General features: G+C 32.7%; 1 protein-coding gene across 1 annotated transcript in view; it reads right to left on the bottom strand.

Moving 5' to 3' along the window:
* LOC132756769 (uncharacterized) overlaps window positions 1-23,408 on the bottom strand; it is a 51,780-nt gene that overhangs the window by 4,881 nt on the left and 23,491 nt on the right. The window contains exons 9-32 of the mRNA XM_060747905.1: window positions 23,070-23,168; window positions 21,247-22,722; window positions 20,872-20,973; window positions 18,953-20,303; window positions 18,430-18,503; window positions 18,051-18,146; window positions 15,724-16,683; window positions 15,147-15,359; window positions 14,592-14,730; window positions 13,015-13,181; window positions 12,145-12,473; window positions 11,005-11,223; window positions 9,744-10,054; window positions 8,738-8,858; window positions 8,190-8,381; window positions 7,193-7,889; window positions 6,693-6,910; window positions 5,842-6,009; window positions 3,789-4,059; window positions 3,371-3,537; window positions 2,783-2,904; window positions 1,262-1,408; window positions 515-687; window positions 59-249 (exon numbers count right to left, since the gene is read on the bottom strand). Of these exons, the coding sequence (XP_060603888.1) occupies window positions 59-249; window positions 515-687; window positions 1,262-1,408; window positions 2,783-2,904; window positions 3,371-3,537; window positions 3,789-4,059; window positions 5,842-6,009; window positions 6,693-6,910; window positions 7,193-7,889; window positions 8,190-8,381; window positions 8,738-8,858; window positions 9,744-10,054; window positions 11,005-11,223; window positions 12,145-12,473; window positions 13,015-13,181; window positions 14,592-14,730; window positions 15,147-15,359; window positions 15,724-16,683; window positions 18,051-18,146; window positions 18,430-18,503; window positions 18,953-20,303; window positions 20,872-20,973; window positions 21,247-22,722; window positions 23,070-23,168 (8,003 nt within the window). The remainder of the gene's footprint in view (window positions 1-58; window positions 250-514; window positions 688-1,261; window positions 1,409-2,782; window positions 2,905-3,370; window positions 3,538-3,788; window positions 4,060-5,841; window positions 6,010-6,692; window positions 6,911-7,192; window positions 7,890-8,189; window positions 8,382-8,737; window positions 8,859-9,743; window positions 10,055-11,004; window positions 11,224-12,144; window positions 12,474-13,014; window positions 13,182-14,591; window positions 14,731-15,146; window positions 15,360-15,723; window positions 16,684-18,050; window positions 18,147-18,429; window positions 18,504-18,952; window positions 20,304-20,871; window positions 20,974-21,246; window positions 22,723-23,069; window positions 23,169-23,408) is intronic.

Genomic DNA, 23,408 nt, shown 5'->3' with positions numbered 1-23,408 from the left:
TTTTAACGAGGACATGCATCAGTAAACTTAAATAAAGTTGAAAAGTATGAAGTGATACCTCATTCTGTTTTGCTGCTTTGTATGTGTTTGTTGCGTGGCTAAATTCATCGAAAATGGTGTCAAAGCCTTTAGCACTTGCACTCTCAATATCGTCAAGATATTGTTCGATTCTAGGTGTTAATCGGGTAAGGCTTATAACGCGACTTGTATCACTAAGCTCCTTCAATGTACCATTCTCCCATGCTGCCGCTGCAATTATATAATTTCATTTAGTTTAACCTTTTCATTCGTAATAAATTTACAACTTTCTTTGCCGAAATCCTATTTATTTATGCATGATTAGGTTTTATTTGTTTGTTTTAGATTACATGAATTATAATGATTAATTGAAACATGTAGGTATATATGCAACTGTAGTCTATGCAAGGATTGGATATGTTAATATGTTTCATTTTATCAATATATCATTTTTTTAAATACTGTCTTTGATGGCTAATTTGATTAATATATGTACCCGTATTATTCCAACGTTCAAGAAATAAGCTTATGTTTTTCTTGGCTGCCTCATCTGCTAGAGTGTTCAGCACATGCGTTGCCTCATCGATTGACAATAATGCCCCAATTTCACTGTCTTCACCAACAGATTTCTTGAATGTTTGATACCAGGTTGTGCTCTCGAAGTTGTACCTTTTTTAAACAGCAAAATAAGTCATTTCAGAAAAATATGAATGTTTGTCGGTTTTTTTTTGATACACTTCTATTTTAATTTTTCCTTAATTAATAGAAAAATTTCTAAGAAGAAAAGAAGCCATTTGTGCTTTTTCAAGAATCTTTTGCAAAAAAGGAAAATATTTGTATCTGGGTTTCATTTGTCTATAATTCTTAATGATACCGTAGTGATCGAACAACATTTAAGAATTGTAAGGGAATATGTTTTTAAAACATGGTGCTATAATCAACAAAATACATGTATTGTTAATGAAGTATCTGCTATGTTATGTTGTTAAATAAACCGACATAGTATAGAACCATAACAGTATGATCAACCCAATACCTTAATAGCCATTCACTTAAGTCAAATAATGTCTTTCTTCTTTAATGAACAATCCACCTAAATGATTTGATTGATATTTACCCCTAATTATTTTGTAATGTACCAGGAACTGCATTATGTTATTGTTTGTTATCAGATTACGTCAGATACAGCGCTAGTACAATAACTTAGAAAAAATATATTTTTCATCTTATGAATTATACATACATGTCTCTATCTCCCAGAATTTCAGTCAGCATTATCAAGAAGTTGTCAATTGGTTGAGCTGAGGAAATCATATTATCCACAACATCGGAGCTAATTTCTCGTCGTTTTCTATCATCTTTACAATTGAAGTATGCATCTACGAAGCATCTAAAGTGAAATGATTTTATCGTTGAAAGTAATTTTAGAAAAAATTGACGCTTTCTATATTTCTTCAAGAAAGAACATTAAAAACAGTTACAATGTATATCACCGCTTGAATTAACCTACAATTAACACAATGGCATGGGAAATCACAGATCCAATTAACCTACGTACGCTTAAAACAATAGCAAGAAATATACTGAGCGAATTAACCTACGCTTAACACAATAGCAAGAGATATTACCGAACGAATAAATCTACGCTTAATAAAATAGCAAGGAATATCACCCATCGAATTAACGTTTACTATTCAGTATAAATTAATCAAAAAGTACAAGGAATTGCTCAGAATTATGATAACTAATACAGTAAACTCCGCTTATAACGAACTCATTGGGACATTCAAAATCTGTTCCTTATATCCGGAGTTCCTTGTAAGCATATAGCGAATTAGTTCTTTGTATCAGGAGTTTTTATAGCGAACAGATTTACATATAACGAACTGATTGATAAACATCGTCCGCCATTTTGAAGAGCATTTGATTAAGAGTAATTAGTCATTTATTTCTTTTTAGACACAATACCCGACAGCGTACATTTTGGAATTTGAAAATCATTTGCTATTTCAGTTTTAGTTTTACTCCCTTTCTCAATTTCTTATAAAATATCATATTTTGTTTCTTAACTCATTGCTTTTCGATTTCTTTCTATGAATACGAATAAACAAGATTTTCCATTTTTCTTGAATATCTTCTTTTATATTTTAAGGATGTACTAATGGTTACTTAGTTTTAAGCGAACTCACCGTAAAACTTTATTCAATTATTACGGTATCTTATTTGATTAACACTATCAGTGAGGTGTATCAAATACAACTTTTATATAAACACCAAAAATGGAAAGTCTTTACTAGGAGTTCAAACATCACATTCACTCTAACGGAAATTTAATATAAAAGTGTAAAATATAAAACTTTGTCTTAACGACCATAGAGCTTGATAAACGGTTTATATCTCTGACAAAGTAAAAGGTAAAAACATATATCACTCACTGTTACTTACCATTTTGACATTGACAAATTATCTGTGAAATTAGATCTGGGAATTGACTAATGTCACATGTGTAACATGCATTTCAAGTCCTTCAAAGAGTGACAGATTTTAGACCTGACAAAACGGAGTCTCATCGTGTTGGTCTTTAATATCTATGTATAACCTTAACCTTTGACATGCCAATCATTTTTTGCTGTAAACATTTGTATGCAAGATCCATCCAGGTAAAATTAAGTAATGAAACTGGATACAAAGACGATAAAATTATTTTGAAAAGACGTAAATACAGTTAGCATTTAACATAAACTTTTGGAGATTACAGTCTTACCTTGCAGATGTATACATTAGCCCCCAAAACGTGTACTTTAAGCCAAAAACACAAGCAAACGCCGTATCTGCTATCCCTAAGATAAAATTCAGCGTCCCAAGAATAAGATCGCCATCACTTCTCTTAAAAAATGTAATAATCATTTAATACAAATAAAAATGAGGAAATAAAACTTCAACATAATTATTTTGCAGAGTGCCAGAAGAGCTTTTTTAAAAGAAAAAGAAAAAAGGTGAAAACGTTTTTATAGGGTCGGTCGTATATTACGAGTATATTCTATCAGCGGTTATGTAGTATTATGCATTTCAAATACCTTCATAATTGATCATTTTCTTTATCTTGTAAGGATCAAACACCGATTTTGTTTTTATCTCATTTTATAACTATACTTATGACAGACAATGAGCATATTTAATAAAATAAAGTAGTTACATTTAATAAAATAAAGTAGTTACAAACATTTGATAATACAATGTAGTATTCAATGCTTTACGAAACTAAAATCATTTGCTGCCAGACAACGGCAATTATTTATGATATTATACATACAATGTATATACAGTTAAGGTACAAAAGAAAAACATTTACGCTATAAGCTGTCCCTAAGTCAGTCACAGCATATGCACAGCCCGTTACAGGATGAAATGCTAATGCACAGCTTTTGATTAACGTTTTTGCACAGTCACATGACAATGGTGTAGTAGGGTTATATGTTATAGAAGATCCACGTCCAGTTCCGGTGCCACTTCCTCCATCTGTAAGTAGTAAGTAACAACGTTATTGCGATAAAAGATCAAAGCTTCAGTATATACAGCGACAAAAACTATTGTTGGAACAATTATAAGTAAATAATTATGAACATTAAAAAATTTCCAATAAAGGCGACCATTTAAGAAAAAAAGAAAGTTCCTTCTGGCTAAGCATTTTAAAACGCCATACCAAAAGATAGTCGACCAATATTCCTATAGAATACAATGAATTGTACAGTTATTAAAACTAAACTAACAATAAACTCCTCCACCGCCACCACCGCCGCCGCCTCCACCACCACCGCCGCCGCCTAAACCACAAGGCAGTGGTGGTCTTCCTGGATACTCTCGTGTTAATGTCACGTCAAGGTTACGCGTCTGTGTGCCACCACAGTCATAGTCATACAGTAAAGCGAGGCCACATATAGCAAGAGCGATTACATTACGTTTTACTCTGCTTTTCAGTGTTGCTTTGACTTGAACAATGATCGATGTATTTGCTTCTACACTTCCGATGAAATCTACAGTCTGCAAAATATATATATCATAATTATCATAAAAAAGAAATATGAATATTTGTAATTATTGAATTGATATAATCATTCAAATCTAGCATACTTTTTAATGTAATAAATCAGTGTTTAATTTATAGCCGTCTATTTATTCCATTTCCAGCCATATATTATAGCGATTGCAATTGTTTACAGTATTCCAAACTAGTACGGATTGATTCTAAAGTAATAGTATATTTGTATGTTAAGCCAGAACAATTTAAAGCTGTAGGGCATAGGACATAAGCAGAGAAGCAGCTGTAAAATGGGTGGACCATTTGAGTATTTTGATACGCCACATAGAATATGTTAATTTCTACTCCTCAAACATGAAAAACAGCTGCCGATGTTCTGGCTAATGTCGAAGGAAGTCGCCTAACAAGGTGGCAGTGACGACGAGAAAGGATATGTGTGCCCCTTGTACGAAGAGAAGTCTTGAATGACATAACATATGTTGTCATTACGGTCTTTATCAGTGCTTCCTAACCTTTTATTATTGTCACAAGCTACTTTACGGTCTAGGTCCCATTTGCCACTGCAAAGTTGCTAACTTGTTTGCTTCAAAATAAATTCATTAGGCTAATACTCTGTGAGAATTGAAGAAAGTTAAATAATCATAACATTATTGTTGACAATTTACTCTTAAAAAGCTTGGTGGTGACATTTCTGGGGTTCATACCCTTTGTGCCATATTATGTGCGGATGTACACTATTTAAGCTTAGAATACATATGTACATGATCACATGATCCAAAAGAACCCGTATTTTGTTTTTAATTCTGATAAATTTCTTGTTGTCTTCATGAAATTCATACCTACGTTAAGTTTGACGTTTCATATAATTAATTTCAAAATATTATTGATTTAATGACATCCAGGTCCTTCACAGGCACCCTTAAATAACCATAGAAATGCCACAGTGGCGCAGCTGAATAACAACATAACATTTGTTGAGGAAAAGACCCTGACACAATATAGGATCTCGTCCAAAATTTGTCGAAGCTTGTTGTTAAACGCGGAAAATGTCATGATAAAATTTCTTGTAATTTGAACATAGGAATCTTGTGAAATCACGTGTCAACGGTTTGTAGTTGCCACGCTTTTTTTATTCGAAAAAAACCTCTATTAAGCCGTCCGAAAACGGCATTTTCAAAAACATTGTCAACGGTTCCGAATGTCTCCATCATAAACATCTAATGTGACTAAAGAAACCCGACACAATTATCTCGTAAGTCAAACAAAAGATTTTGATAGATATGATATAGACGCTTTTTCAGAAAATTGAACTGATCTTAAACATAATACATTCGTGCCGTTGGTGGGGTAGAAAAATGCGCATGACGTTAACGTTCTCCGTCGTTATGACGCTTCGAAATACATATGTGCTGTCGCGTTCGTTGCCTTGCAGAAATTTTAACGCGTTTTATTTTCTTTTACAAAATTATAATTCATAAATTGCATACATTTAAGTCTTGTTTTAAGGATTTATTTTCTTTATCGAAAACTTTTTCTTATAATCACTGAAATTTGGTAAATCCAAGCGGATGAATTCATTTGCGGTCTTTTGAACGATTAAGTACGATATAACGGAAATTGTAACATTTATTTGCGTACTTTGTTTCTTTCTTTAGCATATTGTATTATCTTGCACATTTTCAATTCAATGCATACATACATACATACATACATACATACATACATACATACATAATCTGTTCAGATACTTCACTTTACTAAATAGTCATGAAAAGTCTACATACCATTTCAAATTTTAGGTAAGGATGACCGGTCGGTAGACTAAATCGGACATTATCTGCTCTGATCAGTCCGTGGTTGGTAATATTAAAGTCTATCGTGTCTTCTTCCTCTAATTCGTAAGGTATGGTGTTGACTTTAGCAGGCTCTATTGTAACGACAGGCATTGGGACCTGAAATTAAAATATTGAATGAATTCCCTATAATTTTGTTTGATGAATTGAAACATAAACATAATTATTTCATTTATCTCGCTGGTATGATAGATAAGTGAATAAGTGACTTGCAGATTCACATAACCACCTAGCATCATTTCTGTTTCTATGTTTCTATGAATATGATATTTTTACATAATTATTCAATATAGAAACATAGTTATGATTGATGCTTAATTATATTTATTCTAACAGCATGACTGTAAACATGACTTTTTCTGTTATAACTATCTAACACTTACGTGACTGTGCCAAGAAAAATACAAGAAATAAACTTTATGCAATTATAGTATTAACCCCCCACCCGAATAGCATTTCACCTTGGTTTAAACATATTTATTTAATCTCGATTACAAAACAAGTTCTTTTTTGCAACTTATATTAATCACTTACGAATCCGCTTCCTGGAGCCAACTAGTATTGGTGTCATATGGAGAAACATGATCGTGACTCGATAAGGGCTAAATCCATGTTCCATGGATTGAGAGGCAGACACGATAACCGCTATGCCACCACTCCCCTCAATTCCTCTTATAAGACCTTCTGGTCATTAAATTTCAATATTAACAATATGGACCCGCGTTAACGTGCGCACTCACGAGCGTTCGCATTCACTCTCGCATATGTGAGGCAAATCTTACTTGAGTTTCAAACGTAGATTCAAGCTGTATGACGTAAACGTCTTTGACTGTTGTAGGCTCAACACTCCATGTATATTTAACAGCCACTCGCTGTAAAAATATGTCCTGTTCAGTAGTATCAGAGCCCACCAAGACAACTCCGGCGTATGTTGAATGACCTTCAGCTTCAGCATATAAAGAGTACTGGTCCTCGTAAACATTCTCAAATGTTACGTAACCTTATCAAAAATAAACGCACAATGAATTTATATATGTTATTTACAATACGATTTTACAACTAAAATTTTATAATAAATTTTATGCATTATAGAAATATACATTTTGTTTTTAATTGCATTATGAACATCAACTAAACATTTATAAAACTCAATTGTACATAATGTAAGAAATTTGTCTTGATACTCATGAAAACTATGTTTAAATCAAAGAATTCGGGCAAACTATACTGCAAATGATGTCATATTATATCATATAATCTTTAAATCATAATGGATATGTACCTGTGCTATTGGTTGTATATCTTGTTTCAGAGTAGTCACGTCTTGGATTCACAAGCCTTACCATGGCATTACTAACCAATGGTGCGTCAGCAGCAAAATATGTATATTCATCTTTCACAGTGAATGTAACATTGTATGTTTGGAGAGATGTTATAAAAAATTTGTACGAAAACGGAGTTGAACTTAATGCCGAATTTATGTAAATTGTCCCACTCATTTCACCTAGCGCTTCCGTTTTCACTGTTGTTACCGCAATAGAAATTAGAGCGGCCCCTGAAGGTGACACTGTGGCGTTGGAAGTGAAGGTGGTATCATTTACAGATGAAGTGAACGACACTAGCGATAACCTCGGATCATTTGGCAAACTTATTACAACATCTTTAGCAGCAACTTCACCAGTATTGTTTAATCTTATGTCAAAAATACGAATACTCCCGCGTACAATATTTTCGCGGAGAAATGGCGGATCAAATATAAGTAATGGCTTCCGTATAGAAAGTTTTATATAAATGCTTAACCGAGTTGTTGTTCCTTCTTCTGTACCAAATATAATGTATATTTTTCCCGACAAAGGTTTAGCATTTCTGATAACTAAGTCAAAGTCAATTTTCTCATTTTCTCCGAGGGATGAAAGTTTAAATTCTGAACTTCCAGTGTGCCCAGATATCCTTGCATATGCTTCAGGTAAACCGTCGATCTAAATAAAGAAGTTATGCTATCTATTTAACTGGTAAAATCTAATTTATTTTTACAAATGGTCAAATCCGTTTTTGTGATATAAGCAATAAATATTAAAATATAAAATGCAGAAGACTAATTAAACAGTGAGGCAAAAACATTATTAACCATCTTAAAGGGTATGTTCTAACTTATGTCTATTCCTATATTCCTATAGTAACAGAGATATAAACAGTGTTTAATTATAATTAAAGAGATTATACATTTTTACAAATACGAATGTATCAAAACCTGTAATGGATGGACATAGACTTCTTACCTTGGCAGAAATTCCTTTAATGACACATTTGCCAATGTTATATAGCGATGAAATATTATAAACTGTCACTATCCTGTCATCAGAAATGATTTTTTCGTTTACATAAACTGTTAGCGGCGCACAGACCATGCCTCGAACCGACCATGTGACATTTGACTGTACATATGACCTCAATCCGGGATGGCGTGCTCCCTAAGAAGAAAATTAGTTTACCTTAAAGTATGCTTAAATAATGGCATATAAATTAAGATGTATGAATTATAGCCCTTACCATGGTTACTATCTGAATGGACTTTTCGATTTTAGGTCTGAGCGAAACCGTTTATCAATTTAAAGGAAATTGTCAAAATACGTACTGACTGAATAGCAGTCAGTGCAGACCAGCGCGTTTTGTGTGTCTTATTTTCAGAATTATGATTTCTTATTTGCAGAAAGATACTTAGATAATATTTAGCAGGGAAAATATCTATTAGTGATACAGGACTTAATTCAAATAAATAGAACAATTTTATATAGCAAAGACGATAAAAAACTGTTTGAGTACATACAACAGTAAATACACCAGCATCGCCCGGCCTTGGATAGTATGTCGTTTTGAAAGTAGTTGGAGCCAATGGATTTGACAATTCTTGAATATACGTTTCACGACCTGTTCTTTCACTGACTACGCTGGAAACAAAAAATAGAATTTGTCGAAAGTTCTCTTACATGCAATTTTAATCATTTAACATTGTAACAATAATAAATATCTGTGAAAATACCTTCTCTTTATGTCTCTTATTATTAAAAAAGTTCAAATTTATGTAATTTCTTTCTGATCCGAGAGAAACGGCATTCGATACTTTTATGTTGTGTTTTACAATGTGTTATTTCATCTGCATCACCCAAATATTGTTTCGTTGTTCGTAAATGTAACGAAAAATGCATTTTGTTGGCAAGACGTTCTAAATGCCAAAATAATATTTAAAGTTACAATAAAATGTTTTGAATCAGTCAAGCCAAATGATGAACAATAAGTTATACGGCGTTGTAAATAAATATTTAAACAAGTGAATCATGAGAGCAACAGTGACGTTGTTAGCTCCCTTCACACTCAAATATATTGCTACTATGACTCCATAGCATCACTATGGTGACACAAGATCTTTGAGTGTTTCGATCTCTACCTATTTTAAATGTTCAGATAGTCGAATAGAAAAGATCTGTTTTAATCATCGATAATAAATATTGCATGGAATTGTCGTTGTATGGACAGACATTTTAACCAAGTTTATTCCTTACAAACCATGTCAAACTAAAATTTATCACAGAAAAAATAAACCATCGAGAAAGAGAGTTTCAAGTTATAACTATTATAACTATAGACAGCTAAGAACTTAAATCAACAAGACATTCCCTATTACTAATGTTTATTTATGTAACGTATATTTCTTTCTACTTGATGGCTACCTTATGGTTTAGACAAAAGAAGAAAGAAACAGCAACAAAAAAACAACATACCATTATATTTCATTGACTGAATATAAATTGTTAACAAAAAACGATATTGCTTACGAAACATCAATTGGAACAACACGTGCCACATCTTCGTTCACGAAAGCTACTGTTCCATATATGGTAACTGGTTTAGGAACTGGAAGACTACCCTCAAGTTGATCAAGTTTATCAATAAAAACTGTATATGAAAGTGGAACGCTAATATTCCATGTGACACTATCTTTTCCTACCAGGTTTGCTGCCTTCGCTTCTACCGTATATACGCTAGATTTTGCACTCGCATGCTTCCATGTTATTAATCCCAAATTTTCATCTAAAACCATACCCGATGGACCTCTTATAAGAGACCATAAAATTGGTGGACTCCCCTAAACAGAAATGATTATATCTTATTTTCTATATAAATATGAACCAATAGACAAAAATAAGAATCCCTATGCCCATCATTTGAAAAAAAAATCCGGTTTCTACGTGTACTCACTTCTTTCCAGCTTTTGCTTGTATTATTTTGTCTAAGCTGTAGCTAACAATGTTCAGTTTCCTTTACATTTGAAGAAAAAAGTTCCACTGCTTGTTTTTTCTTGGTTCCGGCACCAAATACAAGGTAGTATAGAACTCTTAAATAAACATCCTGTAAGGCTACGACTGGGATAACGATATTTAAGATATATGATTTTGAATAAACTATTCAATTCAATGATGGTCCGAATTTCCTTTAATATTTCAAGCATATCCATCACGTAATCATGTATCTAAATTTCACAAAGCAGCCAAATTGCATATCAAAAGTATACGAAACTAACTCTGTTAGAAGTAACTGGGAGTAAACGTCTTCTGAAATACTTGCCCGACAAATACACCGTGATTTATAATGATTACATGAAAACAATGAAAAGTCGAAGTCAGTAAAGATGACGCATTTTGCTATGGATAACAATAAATTACAATGAAACGAAGAAATTAAATAAATTAACAAAATTGAAACTGAATATCCAGCAAATCATAATTAGACATCCGGTGTTTTTAAAACGGAGATACTTTTTCTGATCTTCGCTATTAATACCAGTCTATCAAATGAACAAAAATGAAATTATAATCATAAACACAGTCTGGATAGATGATAAGATAAGGACCAGACATCACTAGAGACATTTAGCTTGCTAAAAAAACGGGTTAAATGTTTAGAGAAGTAAGAAAAACTGAGATAAATGATATAAAAAATAACATGAAAAAGTCGGTTTTTAGCGCTAAATGACACGTCGAAGCATTCCCTGTGTTAATTACATGTCATTACATTTATATTCAATATGTGACATACCTGTGTAAGATTTAGTTGTAAAGAATAAGTATCTCCTTCAGCAAGTGTTTGGTTCAGTTTTGGTTTCTGTACTGCAGGAACAAGAAGCTCTTTATCACAATTATCTCCTGTCCAGGGAAGAAAACAGGAACAACCTCCATATAAACATTGACCATGTGGTGGATTGTTTCCGCGCCCGCAAGATCCAGGAGGACATGATGCATAAAAATAAAACATCAGCTGAGAAAAAAAGAATATATTAAAAGATTTTTTTTATCTTTTGATCTTTTTCATATAAACCACACGAGTAAATTGTATAAAGGCATTAAGTAAAAAACAAGACACCGCTTGTGTAATAACTATGGGAATGAGGCGACTGATCACTTTAATTAAGTATTCATACTGACCATGCTGACCGACCCTATTGTTTGTTTATTATGACGACACATTTATTTACGTAAGTATTTGATATCTTCTGGCTCATTTTTGTCCTTTACTTTTTACATGAAAAGATAGATAATACTCGTATCTTGAAGTTAGTGTCGAATAAATCAGAGCAAAGCATATACAAATGAAATCGGATAACTAACATTCAATTAGAATTATTCAAAGGGGTTGGTATGAATGTAAAGTAAATGTGGCATATTTTAAAGGCTTGTTCAGTTCACGTGTTCGTGTCTTCACATATTTAATTTATCAATCATGTTGAATAAATGTATTCCAAATTCTTGCATAAACATTCGTATTTATTTATTCGTATTTATTTCTTTAATCAAACCATTTTAATGAATTCAACATTAACATGTAAGATCACCTATTAAAAGTATTGAAAGAAATGAAGAATTCTGTTACATTAATAGCTATCAATGTATGATACTGTAAAGCAAATGTATAAGTGTATATTAATTAAAGCAAACTAAATTATACATAAAGTATTTTACAAATTGAAATTCATGATGAAGATCCATCACTATCTGTTAACAACAGAAACACAAATACCGTACAACACGCCTAAAACGGCAGAACAGGCTCGGGTTGATTGAACATGTTAATGGATGAACTTTTATAATTTTTCAAACATAGGTCCCCGACGTTTTAATTCACTAAGTATTTAAGCCATATATAACCTACACATTTAAATCATTTACAAATTAGGTGTACCTTGTCATTAGTGAATTCAATTCCATCAGTAGAAATTTCAAGAGAAACAACTCCCTCTGGCATTTTTGGTGCTTGACATTCAACATGATTCCATGCCAGCCATGTTCCGTTAGTCTCTGTTGTTCCAAATTTACAGGTATAAAATCCTCGAGAGGATTTGGGAAAGTTGTGGCCCCAAACATGTACAAGATAACCACCTTTATCTAAACCCAGATTTGGTACAATATCAAGTACTTTGATTAGAGGCAAGCATTGCGGACCATAAAAAGCTTCACTACATTTATCACATAAGTATCCAGACCAGTTTTCATTTTCACATTCACAAATACCTGCACAAATATAAAAAAATGCTAAAAAACATTTGCTTGTGTAAGTAATGATACAAGTTGAATACCAGGCCATAGAGACTAAACATTTGCTTGCTTTAATACAGTTTCATTATACGCAATTAAACACTTTATTTTCTCAACTACTAGACCTATATTTACTGAATGCATTTTCATTTCAATTTTATTTTTATATTATTTTAAATTTATATGATACATTTTTTTTTACTTGAGGCAGATTTTTTATGTATATATGTACAAGACAAATTGAATTTGAATATCCTACAAACCTTAAGTTAGCTTGTAAATTAAGATTTGACGTACTCATTCCACTTTCAGAAACGTTGGCAAATACAAAAACATCAAATAACATGCCCCTATCAATTCGTTAGTAAGATTTTAAAATGACATTATTCTTTCATTTGCTGTAAGGCTTCAAAAATAATAAAAACTAAAATGTTTGTCTTTGAAATTATGTTTTCCATTTCAAAGCATATTTATCCTATGGGTCTGAGACAAAATTTGTACATATGAAATAGCGTACCATTAGTAAGGTTACATATTCCGTGTTGGCAATCCGGACATGGTTCACATTGTCGTCCCCAGTGTTTTGGCACGCACGAACTACAATCATTTCCTGTAAATTGTGATGCGCATGTGCAAACGTTTGGTCGGAAACATATGCCATTTTCGCTACAGTTATTTACACGACTGTAAAATGAATGGTCAATTAACAAAATTAATTTTTATCAATTATGTGTTTCAAAAGTCAGTGTTACCTAGAATTGTTCACCAACAAAAATACGTGTAAATTGCAAGCTCAATTTGTGTCTGTTCATTGGGAGATAAGTGCAACATCCCTCACCTAATACCGGCTTTAGAGGGCTTTATTCAATCTTCAAAGGTTTAATTCAATTATTCATTTCTTAAAAGTCAGAAACGAAAGAAGCTAATCTTTCATTTCAATTAACCTCTTAACTTTTCAACACAAAATAATACGAATTTAAGAGACTATTATATGCACACATCTAAATTATTCAAACTACGAGTACAAAGATAAATCATAAAAACATGTGTGTGTTTTAAACGAGGAAACAATGAATTGTAGAAACTAAACAAAGTAGATTTTTTATGTAGATCAGATGTCATAACAATTCTGCATATCACCGACAGACGAGACGTCAAAAGTGACTTAAAGCAAGGGTGATTATACAGTGCTCAATAAGGAATACTGAAAAAAAAAGCAAATTTGGAAAACAAGAAAAAAGGAGTCTTTAAAGAAAGTCAAAATTAAAAAGACTACCGGCTCGAATTAACAAAAGTGTTCATATACGGCAGTGGAGGATGCAAGCTTCGTCCACACCCCAATAATCGGTTTAAGCAGAATTCATCAAATAAAACTGGTGCAGCTTTGAATTTAAAGAAACATCCGAAAATTTGTTAATTTTGTATCAAATAGACCCCCTTTTTGATTGCACTCGTTTTTTTGTTGTTTAAACAATAACTCACTGCAAACATTGAGCATCGCAATATATTTGTTATTTGGTCGTGTCTTGCCTCAAAGGACTACAAGCCAAGACACGATAATTGGCCAATTTATCGAGTCTTCGTGTCCTCGCCCTGAAAGTCGGAGACACGATAAATTGGCTTATTATAGTCTCTTCGTCTTTCGCAATTTTAGGTATAGACACGACGACATGACAAATGTAGCGCGCATACACGAAGATTTATAACTGCCGACAAGATAACTCTATAGAAGAAAATTCCTTGTCTCCACCTGTTTAAATTATTATTATAATTATTTCACATATACTGTACCGTGTCTTCGTGTCAGTGCCCTTAACAGACAAGGAGATGACACGAAACACGAAATTGCAGAAATCAGCCACTACATATTTCAAACATAGGATTTAGGTCACAGCATCCTGCTTTCCAATCTTTTCGGACAATTGTAGAGTGTTCAAGATACTTGTTTGAGTTGCAGACCCTGTGTGCACAAGCATAATTATGTATTAGAAGTGTCATCTGCATCGCCTGCATATGGTCGTACGATCAAAAAAAGATCAAATGTGGAATTAATTACCTTTCAGATATCTACAAACGTAAATTTTATGTGCTTACCCACATGACGCTACTATACAGAGTGCACCACTCCAACCCTCATTGCATTTGCACGTGTTCGGTGCAGTGCATTCGCCGTTTCCATAACAGTAATTAACCCCTCCACAGTCATAGTCCATGCAGGTTTCTCCGGACCAACCTGTTTTCATTCACATTATACATGTATTCAAAGATTACCAAAATGCAAAGGAAATGAAAAATATTCCATTACGAAATAAAAGTAAGATTGTATTTCAAATTTTTAATGAACATAAAAGTCCAACAGAAAAAATACCACTATATCCGTGTTTAATAATAAGTGATGTTTCAGTTTGCAATAATTCAAAAAGTAAGCATTTGCTACCTTTTGAAAAAAAGATAAACGATAGTAAAATCTTGTTCAAGGATCTCTCGATAAACGGAGCTCTAATCCAAAATTGTGTATATTACTTACACAAACTGCTTAATTTGATATTCTTCAAACCGTTGTTTTCTCAGAGAGCATTTCAGCAGAACTACATTTCAAAGATTTAAAGAAACTATGAATTAGGGCGTATTGGTCGTTAAAGGGTTTACCTGAGTTACATCGGCATCGATTCGGACTAACACATTCCCCGTGATTGCTGCAGTTGGAAACTTTAGTACAATCTATGACACGCTCTGTCATTACTGGTATAACGGAAAACAATACTAGAAATGTATCACGTCGTCTGTCATATATTCTGTTATATACCTGATTAGCATCAGAACTTCCCCACCAATTGTTTGTTGCATTAACGGATTCTTCTCCTACAAATATTATGCCGAGCAAAAATGTATACATCAAGGAAACTAGGCAAATATAAATACTTACTATAATCATTAGGCAACATATGTTGCCAGAATTAAAAGAAAATATCCCTCACCGACGTTTAGGCAAATAAAATTAAGAAAAGAATTAATAAAAACCTATTTTATTAATACCAGAGACCATATTATCAAATCATCAAATATTCCTTGCAAGGATAACCATGTAAACAGAAAACAAATGACTCGTGTTGATAAATAATCTTACAAGTATAATTTATTTAGATTTGTCACGACATTTATGCATCTTGTCAACATGACAATCGGTTATCGATAAAGCAGAAAGTGAAAGGAAAATACAACTTACCTCGCTTGTGTGCATATAAATCAAATGTTGAATATGGATTGTCAAAAATATTCCAAGACATATTAATGTTCAATGCATTACTGACAACAACTGTTTCTTTGGCAGTTATATCCAGTAGTTGATTATAAACAAATTCCCCTGTTGCATCGGCCTGATTCCCATCATTAAGCGTAACTAAGCATTTACATGTGATATTTTGAAACAAATTTCCGGAAATTTTAAATTGCCTTGTACGTTTATTAATGTTATTCCCTTGTGTTAAAACGTGCAAAAAACATGACTCGTCATTTGAACATAGAGAATCATGGAAAACATTATCCTTCATAGTCGTGTTAAAATTATTCCATGTCTCGAGTGAAACTCCGCATGAGTTTGTAAATGAATTTAAATTGATATTAATTGTTTTATTTGCATCATTATTCGAATAATAATAATGATCATAGGGTGAAATAAAAAGTGACTTTGCTTCAATGTTACTGAATTTGTTCCGCGAAATGTCGATATTAATTAAGTCAGTTCTATAATCATATGTTAGTACTTTTACCCCTTTAGCACAACTGGTAAACAAACAATTACTCAGAGACACGTTTTTTGACATATATCTATCTGAAAATGAAATTGTAAGAGCTTCTTCAATCGATTCTGAAATATTAGCTCCGTTAACTTCCACTGAACCATGTCCTGCATCTACTCCTATACCAACTCGTACCTTATGAATACCAATATTTTTCAGCGATATGTTTCCATTCCCGATTATATTAATACCATTTTTTGAACAGTTGTCCAGGGTTGACATTTCAAAGTCGTATGTACTCAACTGCATAAATTGATTGATGGTTAAACAGTGTGAAGAACAATTAAGGATTTGACTTTTCTTCATTTCTACATTTGGTGAACGTAGCATAACTCCATGGGTTGTATTTAGAAGTCGTGTGTTGTAGAGGATTGTTTTGCTTTGGACTATAAGAAATATAAAAAAGAAACTTGAAATTGGAAATGCAGAATACAAAATGGTCACTAAAACGAATAAAAGTATTTACTTCATTACAATTTGTTCGTTCCATGATAACAAAACTGTCTTATGATCACTTTTCAGTTGATTATCACAATAGCTAATTTCAAGTATATAATATTATCTTTTAATTGACGAGTCTCATACAATTGATATTTACATGCAAAAAGTAGGTTCGACAATTTTTATGCCCCAACGGGGGATTTAGATTTACCCTTGTCCGTCCTTCAATCCGTTTGTCCGTTCTCATTTTGTGTCGCACGTAGCTCAAAAAGTATTTAACCTAGAGCAGGAACGCTAACCAGCATTATGTAGTTGTGCACCTGGGTATTTTCGTGTGGAATTTATTAAGTACTTGCAGAGTTATTGCACTTGACTTAGAAAATATTTGTAATTTTCAACTTGTGTCGCACATAGCTCAAAAAGTATTTAACCTAGGAAAATGAAATTTTACAGGAAAGTTGATCAGCATGTAAGTTGTGCACTGGGGTTTCGTTTGTGAATTAATTTTGTTTTGTCAACTAACTAAAAATTTGCAATTTTCAACTTGTGTCACACATAGCTCAAAATGTATTTGACCTAGGGTAATGAAACAGGAATGTTGATCAGCATGTCAAGTTGTGCACCTGGCGTTTCGCTTTCGATTTTTTTCTGTTTTGTCAGAGCCAATGCCCCTGACTTAGTGATAATTTGCAATTTTCAATTTGTGTCTTGCGTAGCTCAAAAAGTATTAAACCTGGAGTCATGAAACTTAACAGGAATGTTGTCAGCATGTTCGTTGTGCCTCTGGGTTTCGCTTGTATTAGTTTTATCCAAGTAATTTCATAGAGTTAAATACCCGTATTTCCAGTAAAAAACTGTATCCATAATTCACCTGCGTTGTTTATTTTGTGTTCTTGAGTGTCTGAGTTAGAGTCAACCAACTTTACAGGAATAATGATCAACATCACTGTAAAGCTAGGCACCTGGTATTTTGCATGTGAATATTTTCAGTCTTTTAAGAGTTTTTGCCGTTGGCTTTGCAATTTTCAACTTGTTCATGCAAAGCTTAAAAAAGTATTTGACACGCAGACCTGAATCTTTACAAAAATGTTGGTCAGCACGTGCACTTATGCACCTTGGGGTTTGCTTGTGGATTAATTCAGTATTTGTAAAATTATTGCCCTTTACTTAGTTTTTAGTTTTCAACTTGTGGAACTGTGCCACATGTAGCACAAACAATTTTTGACCTAGAGTCATTTGACCTAGATATTGACAAAGTAGTGGACTATGTGGGCACCCGTGTCTTATGGACACATATCTTATTTATACTTACATTCATCAGAATCTATAACAAGACCATGCCAGGAAGCTGAATTTCGTACATTTTCTAAAATGATAGGTGAATCCCCGGCGAGAAGCTTTAAAGATCCTTAAATATAAAAAAATTATAACGAGTTGCTTGAATAATTTTAAATAAAACAAAGAATACAAATAACACATGTGTCTTTTCTTATCGGTTTAAAATAATATAAAGGTACGTATTTATTCAACGTTTAACAAAGTCTTGATATACTTTTATGGCATTTTGAAATTGCAATACAATTGATGCTTAGGAAAGAAACATGCATTAAACAGATTAACTTGATCAATGTCTGCAATTTCCAGTAATTCTTTGTGCTGCATTGAACACCACAGTAATTAAAATATATTACCTTGTACATAAATCCCTCTGTTCTTTTCAAACTGAAGAACAAGTCCTGATTCAATATAAAGCGATGCCCCTTTCCTGAAAGAAAAACCCATATAATTCAGGTAGAAAATAACAACACATCCATAAATTCTTTCCGTAAGATGTTTTACAGTAAATGATATTTTTGGTTTTGCAGGTTGACAAAAATACATTTTTTTCGAAAATAGGTTTTTCTTTGAATCGGCCACATTGATAAAGAATACTGAATCCAGATTATAAATTTCATTGCTTTTAAGTTTCTATGGAGTCAAAGAATCACAGCAAAGAATATTGTTAAAGTTTAGAAATAAACATGATTTAGATCATTCCACCTTAAAATGAATATACAGATAACAGCTCGCGGCTACTTCGATCATTATCTTACATCAGAATACAGAAATTTAAATGACGTAAAATATCAAGAAAACATGTAACAATTAACTTTATTTAATTGCATAAAGTAAATAATAGTAAACAGAGCATCAGAGTAAACCATAAAACCATACCTGATTAGTATTGAACGATCAACTCGAATAGAGGTGGGGGAATCTTTCTTGGAAATAGTGACATCACCGGTTATTTCTCCACCAAATGTTCCGGACATATTCAAGTCATTCTGCCCTGCAGATATTGTTTTAGCACGGTCTACATCTACAAAGAACGGAATATAGCGTACAAAGCTTCTATCCATATCTTTTTCAAAACCACATACACTTTTGACTACTTGTATGGCTGAATCGCTTCCCCAGTAGTTAAACGTTGCATTGATAAAGTAGGATATGTTGAGGGGTGGCACTTCAAGAATGCAGTCATATCCGTCCAATGGTACAAATATATTTCTGTACAGATGTACGTTCAATTGACTCTGTACATTTATTGTTGATATTGAAAAATTATTGTTGATAAAACTATTTTCAACAATATCAACATCGCCATTGGCCATCGTTCTTGATGCAGACAATTCTAACCCTGTGTTTGCATAATTATTTCTAAAGATATTACCATTGAAATTAATTTGATAGTAGTGTAATAAGATTTTTATAAGATTTCTATCAACAGGGTGGTTTTGGGAAAGCATGGTGTCCTCAATCACATTGTTAACAAAAGATATATTCATATGTGTCGTATAACCCCAATAAACAGCGTTATCGCTAAAAACTATGGTACGGTTTCCACCCGAAAATGTACAGTTTTCTATGTCAATATTCATATCACTGCGTCCATATCTGTTTCTTGAAATATATACACCATCAGCCACGTTATCTATAAAGTTGGTGTTACTGAATTTAATATACACGTTTTGAACAGTATTTGAGGTGTCAGTCAAATCGATATAGCTTTTAGTTGTCCAGTATCCCCACCAGTTTAATTTACCGTTGTTATGTCGGGTAATATTACTTGAGTTGATACTTATCCCACCTGAAATTATACCGGTTATTGCATTTTCTTTATTTCCCATAACGACCGAGTCATTGATGAGCACAAATCCATCACCGCTTTGCTGAAGACGTACACCACTCTTAATATTGTTCTCAATGATGCATTTTATAAAATTCACGGTGGTGTTTGTTTCAATATTGATCCCGTATCGTGAATTGTTTGCACTGGCACATTTTTCAATTGTAAGTTCTGTTACGTTTGCCGCAAACCCAGCTATGCTAATGCCGTCAATACCGTTGTTTTCAACAGCAACCTCGCTTATTTTGAAATACTTTTGCTTGTGCATCATGTTTACGTCAATTAAGACACCTGACTGACGAGAAAATGTTGAGGTAACATTATGTATGATAACGTTGGAGCTTTGTATACGTATCCCATCTTCTGTGTCATTTACATAGAGGTAAAATAGTGTCGAATCTTAAATATAAAAAATATGTTTAAAATAGCCAAGCATCTTGTTTTTAAATTTGCTACAACAATGTGCATTTAATATAGCACTCCGTTATAACTAAAGAAATTAAATTGTGTGTATTTTCATTTCTTCTCTCAAACATAAGAGTTATGTATTTATCAAGGAGTATAGCAACACTTGCATTTAAATCTACGCTACAGAGTTTCTGTCATAAAGTGCTTAAGGCAACTGGCATTATTTATGTACTTGCTCATACCTCTTCTTGATTCAATTTATGCTAATGGCATAGCAATGTTTCGTGTAAGAGTACTTATCAGCTAGTTTATACATGTACCATGGCTCTAAGTATTTACATGTGAGTCAATTTTGCATAAATACCAATTAAGTATTTACATGTGAGTCAATTTTGCATAAATACTAATTGACAATTAGAATCGTCTTCCATCAGTATAAATTTGATAATTGCTATGTAGCAATACCTATATAACAGGAGTTATTCTCTGACACTTGCCTTTTTGTAATTTTTGTAATAAAAGATAGCAAACAATAAATAATGTTGCAGATAAGACATACTTCTAGTGGTGTTCCGTATGTCAACCCCTCGCCAAGGTTTGCCTGCAATTTCTGATTTCATCAGTACAGAATTTTCTTTTGTCCCACGAATATTTATTTCACCTGAAAGTATAAACATAGTGATATCGCATAATACACCGCATTCACACTCATGAAATCATATCACATCATTATAAAGTTGAGTTAATTCTTTCGTGTTAGCTACAGTAACTTACAAATATATAAAAAATGGTGTTGAAAACTAAGTTATAAATAACTTTATAAAAAACGAAAGATTGCAAATGAGGTATTCAAAGGCATATTAAAGGACAAAATGTCACGAAATACTTAACAAAGGTAAAATAAACTTTGCAATAAAGAACATTTTCAACAAACCATGAACTTTTAATCCAACACCCGCTTTCATAATTAACACAACGCCTGGATCAATGTTGAGAACATCTGTTCTTTCAACATCCACGTTAGAGACAACAACATAGGGGCTTTTGTCAAGTTTTAAGGTGACTTCTCCACTGACGCTCCCTCCTATTTCCCCGTTTAAGGAAACAAATGTGATATTTTCGTTTTGAACATCCGTCTTGTTTTTTGAACCCAGGTAAGGTCTAAATTCCACATCAAATAAAGTTTCTACGTAATCTTTATCGTAAATCATTTTGGCTATTTCCTTGACATCATGTGTACCCCAATAATTTAACGAAGCATTCACAATCATGTCGGGGTAATCATCTTCTAGAACTTTCACGTTGTAAACATCTTTCATATTTTCAAAGAAATTGTATTTTACTGTTGTATTTGGAGAGGTGATTGCAATAGCGACATTTGAATTGTTGATAAAGGTGTTATCAATAATGTTGGTGTAATTGTTTAAGGACAGGTCCAGATAAATGACTCCTTGCTCATATGTATTATTAAGAAAAGTGTTCTTTATGATATTAACTACATTCAACGCCTTATCAATTTTCACATATACACACTGTGAGTTGTTTACAAACGTGTTGTTACTTATAATCAAACTATCGTGCATATTATTAACGTTTATAGCGACATCTGTTGAATTTGCAAACATATTTGAATCAACAACAAACGAATGCCTGTTGCTAGATGAGTAATAGGATCCATAAATATACATTCTTTTTCTCTGTACAAAATTGCTATATCCGAAAACGTTTTTCGTGACATAAATATTGTGTGTTTTTTCATTCGTATAATAATTCTTGCTGATCTGTAAATCTGTACCACTTCTAGAGCTATTGAAAATGTTGCTTGAAATATTAATAACCTTTGGATATGGGTTTGACAGTTCCTTAAGCTGACGACAAAATTGAAATCGTAAAATCATGTTGGCATCTCCAAATGTGTTTCCAGCTATTTCAATGTTCATGGATGGAAATTCAAAGTATGCAGTGTTTAAGTAATAATAGGGAGCTAATTCCGATCCTGTAATCGTTCCATTAAAGTGACTTGAGCGGCTTGATAAGTAAAATACATTGTTTCCACTTACAAACATATAACAATTCATGATATTGACAGTAAACAAACGCATATCTTCACGAGTTGTGACTTCTGATAATTGTATCACGTGTGATTTACTGGTAAAATTACTGTCAATCATTTCAATTAAAGTTGTCCTTGTGTCGTTTGCTCTTATATAAATCATTGAAGACCTGGATTTTACTGCTGTCTTATGTAAAGATACAGAAAGATTTCCATTGGCCATGTCAGCGTAAATAAGGTTTTGCAACACGCTATCATCACTGATGTTGCAATTTTTAAAGACAATGTACGAATGGTTTCCTCGAACATCTACAAGCCGTTGCGTTCCAGACAGTTCCGTATTGTAAATATGTAACTCTAAAAGTATTGAGATAATATTAACTTAAGTACCATATTTTTTAAATAACAAAACTCATGCGAACAAGAAGATTGTTATAAAATGTGCGTTTTTAATAAAATCTCGTAAAAAGACACCATGATGTGGGATACTTTACAGAAAGCTAAATACTTAAGAACATACTATAAGCTCAATCAATAATGACATTTATCAAGATTGTCCTGCTGCGGAAGGCACACTTTTACAATTTTAGATTATACCAACAGTCAAGTTTCTCTCAGAGATACCTAAAATTTCAATATACTACAATATTTCCCCATATTTTGAATTGTATTCATGTTACATTTCTTTTTCTAGTCATACATACCTTTTGCAAACAATTTAATTCCATTCCATGCTTTTGTAGAAAATGCGATGACAATTGCAGAACCTGAGTTATTTTCCTTGTCCCCTATTGTCAAATTACCTACAAGATAAATATTGTTATTTTTGTCATTGATTAAATGATAACTTACACTTTTTAAGCGTTTATTTGGAATCCATGAGAAGCCAGTATCAAATTAGGAAAGATTATTGCAGAAAGTACGGAAAGAATTTAGATATGGATAAAACTGAAAAGGGTTTCATACCTTTAAACATTATGCGAATAAAAATGATACTTAATACTGGTATTTTGATAGCATTTCGACATAATAATATCTATTTA

This window comes from Ruditapes philippinarum, unplaced genomic scaffold, assembly GCF_026571515.1.
Source record: "Ruditapes philippinarum isolate M1 unplaced genomic scaffold, ASM2657151v2 ctg1056_1_1_1_1, whole genome shotgun sequence".
Lineage (NCBI taxonomy): Eukaryota > Metazoa > Mollusca > Bivalvia > Venerida > Veneridae > Ruditapes > Ruditapes philippinarum.
The sequence above is the reverse complement of the archived record's forward strand: the minus strand, read 5'-3'. Positions and strand labels throughout refer to the sequence as shown.